General features: G+C 60.8%; 2 protein-coding genes across 2 annotated transcripts in view; one reads left to right on the top strand and one right to left on the bottom strand.

Annotated features, from left to right (window-relative positions):
• The window catches only part of OTUB1 (OTU deubiquitinase, ubiquitin aldehyde binding 1), an 8,008-nt gene extending 1,056 nt beyond the window's left edge, over positions 1-6,952 (top strand). The window contains exons 2-7 of the mRNA XM_006105591.3: positions 772-833; positions 1,086-1,184; positions 5,069-5,187; positions 5,358-5,442; positions 5,552-5,746; positions 5,899-6,952. Of these exons, the coding sequence (XP_006105653.1) occupies positions 772-833; positions 1,086-1,184; positions 5,069-5,187; positions 5,358-5,442; positions 5,552-5,746; positions 5,899-6,096 (758 nt within the window). The 3' untranslated portion in view covers positions 6,097-6,952. The remainder of the gene's footprint in view (positions 1-771; positions 834-1,085; positions 1,185-5,068; positions 5,188-5,357; positions 5,443-5,551; positions 5,747-5,898) is intronic.
• A 106-nt stretch (positions 6,953-7,058) lies between these two features.
• On the bottom strand, positions 7,059-8,327 carry LOC106694888 (the record flags this gene model as incomplete). The annotated part of the gene is made up of 6 exons (XM_023746582.1): positions 7,059-7,194; positions 7,333-7,366; positions 7,453-7,730; positions 7,828-7,901; positions 7,997-8,027; positions 8,161-8,327. Coding segments are annotated over 6 exons (625 nt in total), but the record flags the coding sequence as incomplete, so codon positions are not given.
• Positions 8,328-8,332: the final 5 nt, after the last annotated feature.

Here is an 8,332-nt window from a genome sequence, read left to right as displayed (position 1 = left end):
GCAGCGAGGGGACGGGCACTCAGGCCCGGCACCGCTTACAAGTTAAGCGCCCCCCGGGCTCCCGCTCCGTCTAGCGGCACGCGAGGACAGGCCCGGAGCACAGCCCGAGGTCTGGTTCGGGTCACGAAGCTAAGGAGGAGCCAGGACCGGGACTCGGAGAGCCCGCGGGCACCAGCCCCGCGATGTTCTGGGGGAGGGAGCTCTGCAGCGAGGCGCCCGGAGCGGGACTGTGTGCAGCGCTCACCGGGGGGTGGGCAACGGCTCCACGTCTTCGCTAGTGGTGACCTTGGGCGTTTGTTTTGCCTGTAAAGTGGGCGCCACTAGAGTACACAGGACTGGGGGTGGGTAGGGGCTGGGGGATGGGAGACATCTGTGACAGTATCAATAAAACTAAGTGAAAAAGGATGCACGGGAGGAGGAAGGGCGGGGCCGAGCAAGTGCAGGCGCACGGGAAGCTCCGGTCCAGCCCAGGCCTCTGCCACCGCCTCCTCTTTCCCAGGGGACCCCGCCCGCCCAGCCCCCGAGCGCTCCCAGGCTGCTGGGTGTGTGAGAGCCGGGGCTGGGGACACACCTTGGGGTGGTCACCGCTGCCCTGCATGTCAAATATGAGAAAACGAGGGCCTGGGAGGGGAAGGGCTTGGCCAGGGGACTCCGTGGGTGGGACAGGGTGTAAGATGCTAAGCCGCCCTCCTGGCTGCTCTTGTCCTGGGTCCAGCGGCCTGGGGTGGAGCTGGCCAGGGCCCGTAATCCGAGGCTGCTTCTTTCTTCCAGGTGTTAACTGTCTTGCCTATGATGAAGCCATCATGGCTCAGCAGGACCGAATTCAGCAAGAGGTGAGGGGCTGAGGGGCTGTGGCCAGTGGCCCTGTTATGGGGACGCATCGGCTGGGTCTGAGGCCTGTTGCTTTTCTCTGCTTTGGAAGCCCTTTCCTCTCCAAGCTGCGCTAGATCCTGGGTGCCTTCAGGCCCGGGGGGGGGGGTGTCTGTCACTGCTGCTGGGTAACTGGCCCGGCGCGGCGCCTTCCTTTAGGTGTAGGTGCTCTGGCTGCCGCCTGCCAGAGCGTGACGGTTCCCTGCCCTCTGCAGATTGCTGTGCAGAACCCCCTGGTCTCGGAGCGGCTGGAGCTCTCGGTCCTGTACAAGGAGTACGCTGAGGACGACAATATCTACCAACAGAAGATCAAGGTGGGAGCCCAGCTGTGCGGGCAGGAGGCTTGGGGGTGGGAGCAGGAGCAGGAGCAGGAGCAGGAGCAGGCGCAGGCCTACGTCAGACACGCTCCTTGCTGGGCCTGGCCTCTTAGAGGGTAGAGTGTTGGGGGAGCTCTGGCTGCTGGAATCAAAGGACCTGGATTTAAATTGTGAGTTTGCCACACAGCAGCTGTGTCCTTGGCAGCCCCTTTCCTGCCTCTGACCTCTGGCTTCCTGTGAGTTGGGCTGAAGACAGTATGGGCCCACGGTGTTGAGGGCAGTGTGAGGGTGAGAGAGAGGCTTGTGGGGCGTTATGGTCTCAGTGCTCACAGTGGGGCCGAGTGGACTGGGGGTGGAGACTGCAGACCTTTGTGCCAGGCTCTGCTGCTTCGTTTACAAACAGGTAAGTCCCTTAACCACTCACTCTGTGAGCTGGGAGGTCAAGATGTGGCAGTGGGTCTTTGTGAACAGTGACCATTGACACAGCCTGGGGTTTAGTAAGTGCTACTCCTCCCACCTCCCCCTAAAGATCAGAGATGCTTAGAACCTTCTGTCAGAGAGGAGGGGTCTTTGGGGCTCTCCATGTCAGAGCCACGCTGGTAACCCAGGTGATTGAAGGTGGTCGGGTCAAGCGGTGAATATGGGCAGCGCAGCTCTGAGTCAGACGGGCAGGGAGTGGAAGCACCTGGCCAGTGGGAGTGACCGTGGCTGTCACTCCGTTGTTGCCAGATCTGTTTTCCCAAGAGAAGCCGGAAATTATTTTGATATGAAATCTCCAGGTTCCTGACAGTTGGCAGGTAGTTCACATTAAAAATGTTATGTGGATTGCCCTAGCTCAGTGATGGCGAACCTTTTGAGCTCGGTGTGTCAGCATTTTGAAAAACCCTAACTTGCCGAAACCGGTTTGGCTCAGTGGATAGAGCGTCGGCCTGCGGACTGAAGGGTCCCAGGTTCGATTCCGGTCAAGGGCATGTACCTGGGTTGCAGGCACATCCCCAGTGGGAGATGTGCAGGAGGCAGCTGATCAATGTTTCTCTCTCATCGATGTTTCTAACTCTCTCTCTCCCTTCCTCTCTGTGGAAAATCAATAAAATATATTTAAAAAAGAAAAACCCTAACTTAACTCTGGTGCTGTGTCACATATAGAAACTTTGATATTTGCAACCATAGTAAAACAAAGATGTATATTTTTGATATTTATTTTATATATTTAAATGCCATTTAACAAAGAAAAATCAACCAAAAAAATGAGTTCGCATGTCAGAGGTGACATAGGTGTTGGGTGTCATAGGTTCGCCATCACTGCCCTAGCTGGTTTGGCTCAGTGGCTAGAACATCGCAGACCGAAGGGTCCGGGTTCAATTCCAGTCAAAGGCATGTACCTAGGTTGCAGGCTCCTCCCTGGCCCGGGCCCTGTGCAGGAGGCAACCAATCGATATGTTTCCCTTCAAATTTCTCTTTTTCTCTCTCTAAAAAATCAATGGAAAAATACCTTCGGGTGAGGATTTAAAAAATAAAATGTTATGTGGATCAAACAATACATACAAGCCAGATCCAGCTGTGTGGCCTGTGGTCTACTCTGACCCTTGCTCAGGGTGTTTTCGATTTACCCAAGGTCTGTGGGGAGGTGAACGTACTGTCCTGGGGCCTGACAGACCTGGGTTGGAGTCATCTTCACCGCTTCCAGCTGTGCGATCTCGGGCACCCTGAGCATCCCTGGGCGGAGGTCCCCGCCTCAGGGCGAGCGTGGTGCTGGTGGGGGGGGGTGCCGGTGGTCAGCGCTGAGCTCTGCGCAGTGCAGGGCCAGGGCTTAACCAGCCGTAGGTCTCGTCTCTTCCTCACGTGGTTGGTTAGTGGAGTGGGGCCTTATTTCAAGACTTCCCTGTCACACTTAGGCCACCCTGGTAAAATCGACAGGGGGGTGTCTTGGGTTCTTTCCCATCAAGTCATTCAGCGAATGTGCGAGTGTCGGCATGCTGCGTGTGCAGAACTGACACCCCCACTCTGTGCTGTGCCCGAGCCCAACTTTGCTTCTAGGGAGGTGCCGAAAGCAGAGATGGCAGAGCCTAAACAGAGCTGGGCTGCTCTGTGAAATGGGCTCCTCTGAGGGTTAGTAGGATAATGGGTGCTACCCTCCGGGGTGGGAAACAGCTCCCCTCGGCTCCTTCTCAGCTCTACCCGCCGGCTCACCGGTCCCACCTCCGTGTGCCGTCTGCCGGGGAAAGTGCTCAGCAGGGTCTGGGGACGCCCTGGGAGCTGCAGTGATTTGGGCTCTTCTTACGCATTGTGAGCTGTTGTCTGGACATTGATGAGCACAGATTGTGGGCCGGGCACTGTTTTGGGCCCTGAAGATAGTGATGACTCCGCTGGCAAACTCCTGCCCTCGTGGAGCTTAGTGGGAAGACAGATCTAAGCCAGGGGTAGCTGAGCGGTGGTGGTGGAGTGATTGCGCTGACGGCACAGGAGTAGGTTGTGGCCGCTGGGGCAGGAGTACATGGGTGGTTTGAGGAGCACGTGGAGGCAAGCGGGGAGCAGCTGGCGGTGGGAAATGGGGCTGCAACCAGAGAAAGGACTCAGAGGAAGATGAGGGTATCAGCAGGTTTCTGGGTTGCTCAGGTGGCTGGGGTGAGAGTAGGCTGAGTGCAGGTGGAGGCAAGGAGACCTGAGATGGGAGCTTCGCAGTCAGCTCAGCAGGAGGCGGGAGAGGTCAAGTAGTGAGAAGGGTCTGCGTGGATTGGGTGTGGTGTGAGGGAGATGTCGGCAAGGACCGTGAGGCTTTTAGCTGAAAGGGAGTGCAGTTGATGGAGGGGAAGGCCGAGAGGAGCAGGCTCGCGGGGAGGTCAGGACCTGCCTTGCCAGGCAGTTCAGAGGAGGCGTAGATGAGGCGGTGGGATGTGTGAGCTGAAATTGGAGTTCAAGCCTGAGATAGGGCAGGCGAAGAGTTCCATTAAGGCTATTTAAACCCCAAGGTTGATGACATCAAGAGAGTTGACAAGTGGAAGCTGTCCCAGGCCTGAGCAGGGTTGTGCCATGCGCATGACAGTCACTGTGGATGGACATGTGTTGTGACCATCTTCTGGCAGGTGACATGCCATGTCTTGAAGGGTGTTGTGGTTTGGTGGTGACCCTGACCATCACAGGTTAGAGGGACGAGGAGGCGTGGCAGTGAGGTCTGAGGACAAGGAGAGGGTGGGAAGGGAAGTGTGGAGGTGTCTTGGGGGGCCCGTTTAAGGAGAGTGGAGAAGTATGAAGTAGCCATTAGGGAGCAGGGGAGGGTGTCCAAGCCAGGGAGTGAGGCCTGTTTGCCAGGCAGCACTATGGCCCACTTGTGGGGGCAGGTTTGAGTGACAGAAGAAAGTCCATGGCGTTTGGGTAGGAAACGGGAAGACTGTACACGGAGGTGGTACCTGTGAGCCGCCGGGTAGAGTTGAGAAGGAGCCGAGGGGAGCTGTCTCCCACCCCGGCCGGGGGGTGTGTACCCCGACCCGAACCAGTTTGCCTGGTCTCCTGGTTTGAAAGCCTGATCCCGGGACAGCTGCACTGGCCCAGGACGGAGCCACTCGCTCCTTGTTATGGAGACAGCCCTGCAGGCCCAGGCACTCGGGTACTGGAGGTAGAGCCTGTGCGGCCAGTGGCTAGTGACTGCTTTGGTGACTCATGCAACCAGTGTGGACATCCGTCGTGGCTCCCGAGGCTTTGGGGGCTCTGGGCAGTGGGTCACCACGGGACTCCGCCACCAGCGTCAGCGGCCACGGCTGGCAGGTGGCTGCTTGGAGCTCAGGTGCCACTGCTGTGGTGTGGCCCTTGTTGGGCGGTTCCTGGCCTGCCCTGGTTCTGGCCGACGTTGATGGGCACGGGTGGGCGGGGCTGCCTTTCTGCAGGACCTCCACAAAAAGTACTCGTACATCCGCAAGACCAGGCCCGACGGGAACTGCTTCTACCGAGCCTTCGGCTTCTCGCACCTGGAGGCGCTGCTGGATGACAGCAAGGAGTTGCAGAGGTGAGGAGGGTGGGCGCCCTGGCACTGAAGGAGGTGGGTGAGGGGCATGTGGGGCCCCCTCCTCCTTGATGACTAGGAGGTACAGTTCCACCCGAGGCCAGACAAGAGGCTGCGCCCCTACTCTGTTGACTGAGGGGCCCATGCCCCCTCCCTTCCCCTCCTGCCACCAGGTTCAAGGCTGTGTCTGCCAAGAGCAAAGAAGACCTGGTGTCCCAGGGCTTCACCGAGTTCACAATTGAGGATTTCCACAACACGGTGAGCCCAGTCCTCACTGCCTGTCGGCCAGAGTGGAGGTGGGTGGCCTGGCCGCGGCCGGGTTGACCCATCTCCTCCCTCATCTTGTCTGTCTCTCTTCCGGTGGCAGTTCATGGACCTGATCGAGCAGGTGGAGAAGCAGACCTCAGTAGCCGACCTGCTGGCTTCCTTCAACGACCAGAGCACCTCGGACTACCTGGTGGTCTACCTGCGGCTGCTCACCTCTGGCTACCTGCAGCGGGAGAGCAAGTTCTTCGAGCACTTCATTGAGGGTGGGCGGACGGTCAAGGAGTTCTGCCAGCAGGTGCCACCCCCGCCTCACTTCTCAGATTCAGGGCCCTCCCTTTTTTTTCCTCTCGGGGTGGGGAGCGCCGGGGCCTGGGGGAGTGCCTGGGGTCAGTGGGGGCATGGGGCGGGGTGCTGAGACCCGGGCCCTGACCTGCACCCGTGCTGCAGGAGGTGGAGCCCATGTGCAAGGAGAGCGACCACATCCACATCATCGCGCTGGCCCAGGCCCTCAACGTCTCCATCCAGGTGGAGTACATGGACCGCGGCGAGGGCGGCACCACCAACCCGCACATCTTCCCCGAGGGCTCCGAGCCCAAGGTCTACCTTCTCTACCGGCCTGGACACTACGACATCCTCTACAAATAGGGCTGGCTCTGCCCGCCGCTGCCCTGCTGCCCTCCCCTCTGCCAGGCACTAGACATGTACAGAGGTTTTTGTGTGGTTGTAAATGGTCATATTTCACTCCCCCTTCCCTGTCATACAACCTTCCACGTTTTATTAAAGGGGATGCTGGTGGTGAGCCCTGTGTGCGTGTCCCTGCTCTGCTGCTGCCCGCCTGGATGCTCTGTGTCTGGCTGACCCCTCCCCCAGGTGGGTTCCTCTCAGCCTTTCACCTGTCTGCCCCCCAAGCCTCCCCAGCAGTTTTGAGGGGCTACGCCTCTTGGGGCCTCCTCCTGTTTATTGGGATTCTGCTTCCTTCGTGCCTCCCTCCCCTCCTTAGCTGGCCCAAGAAGTTCCTTGGGGACTTACCAGGGGCCTAGGACCATCAAGGCTTCAAGCTGCCCCCTCATAGGTCCACCTCCGTCCTGCCGTCTTGGCCAGGGCCCCAGACCCCAGCTGCCTGCTTTCCATCAGGGGTCTGCATGTCGGAGCACTGGGTGGAGAGGCCGACACGATGGTGGGACCTGGCTCAGTAGGCGGAGGAGCTAGGGTACCTCTAGTGCACCCCAGGTGACCCCACCCTGGTAGGGGCGGGCAGCCTTCACGCCTCTGCTTGGTCAGGTCCCCAGGCAGGACTTGCCAGGCTGCCACCCCCCTGCCCACCCCAGGCCCCCTGCCTGTGCCTGCTTTGCACCCCCTTTGCTTCAGCCACGGTGTCTGCATTGCTTGCCTTTTTGCCTTGACTTCCTTTCCTCCCCCACCCCAGCACATGTGGGGGCTGAATCCCCAGGCTGTGAACTCCTCGGGGGGCAGGCCCTCAATAAATGTGAAGTACTGCCCACGCCTGCCATCGCCTGGCCCTGAACTCTCACAGCCCCTCTGAGCCACAGCACCCGCCGGCACCTGTGGGTGACCTCCCTCCCCAGTCAGGGCGCAGACAGCGGAGCTGCAACAGGGCGGTCTTTATTAGGAGGTTCCTGAGGGGCAGGGGCTGAGGGAAAAGACGGGGTGACCAGGCCCAGCTGCCGGCTTCAGCCGCCTCTTAGAGCTGGGAGCGAGGTCCAGCAGGCCCCGGCGGCGAGTCTGCGGGCAGAGCACACAGGTTGGAGGGAGCGGTGGGGGTGGGCTTCTCAGGCCGCCTCTCTGTGGGTGAGCATCAGGGGGAGCGGGCGTGTTAGTGGCAGGTTAGTGGCAGCACACAGCAGGCCAGGCCCTGCTTACCGGTCCTGGTCAGGGTGTGCCGGGTGCCGTCAGGCTGGAAGGCAGAGGACACTGAGAACTGGCCCAGGGGGTGGGGGTGGGGATGGGGGGGTGGGGGTGGGCCCTGCCCTAGGCACCTACCCAGGGGGAAGTAGTGCGGCAGCCGCTGCAGGTAGATGTTCTCGTCCTTCTCCAGAAACACACAGATGATGAGCCGGTCCACCTGCGCCAGGGCCTGATGAGCCTCGCAGGAGCCGCTGCCTGGCTCCCAGGCCTGGTCCCTGTCCCCCCTGCCCCTTTGGGACGCCCTTCAAGTGAGGCTACACCTTCACAGAAGGGGTTCGTGGTGTGTGAAGGGAAGGAGAGGGGAAGCAGGAAGGGCTGGTGTGGCCAGAGACTGTGGGCAGGTGCTCTGCACCCTGGCCATTGGCAATGACAGATGGGGCTGGTTAGTGGGACCGGGATGCACCCCCTCACCCCACCCCTTCAGGCCCCCTCGGCTGGGCCCGGCCTCACCTTGTCCTTGTGCTGCTCCAGCCACTCGCGCAGCGCAGCCAGCACTACCTCCGCCGCCGCCTCGTTGGGGTAGCCTGGGGACCCCGAGAAAGCGAGTCCCGGTTCTGCCCTGCCCCCTTGCCGCTCTGCCACCCGTTCAGCTCCCACTGCCTGCCCCGACCCCACTCACCAAACACGCCGGTGGAGATGCAGGGAAACGCCTGGGAGGGGAGGGGGGGGGAGGGATAGCGTCACTCTCCGCCACGCCCCTCCTGGCGCCCAGCTGCTCAGGCCGCCCCCGCCCCGCCCCACCCCTGGCGCCCGCCCCTCCCCTCCCGCCCCCGGCGCCCTCACCGCCGAGCGGAGCCGGTGCTCCTAGCAGCAGGTCGAGGCTGCTCAGAGTAGCAGCTGCGGAGCTCGAGGGCCTTGCTGGCGCTGGGCTCTCCGTGGGCGATGGGCCCCACCGTGTGATTGATATCTGCGGGGGCGACCGGGCCAGGCCCGCCAGGTCTCCCTGTGCCCTCGG

Source organism: Myotis lucifugus, unplaced genomic scaffold (assembly GCF_000147115.1).
Source record: "Myotis lucifugus unplaced genomic scaffold, Myoluc2.0 scaffold_703, whole genome shotgun sequence".
Lineage (NCBI taxonomy): Eukaryota > Metazoa > Chordata > Mammalia > Chiroptera > Vespertilionidae > Myotis > Myotis lucifugus.
The sequence above is the reverse complement of the archived record's forward strand: the minus strand, read 5'-3'. Positions and strand labels throughout refer to the sequence as shown.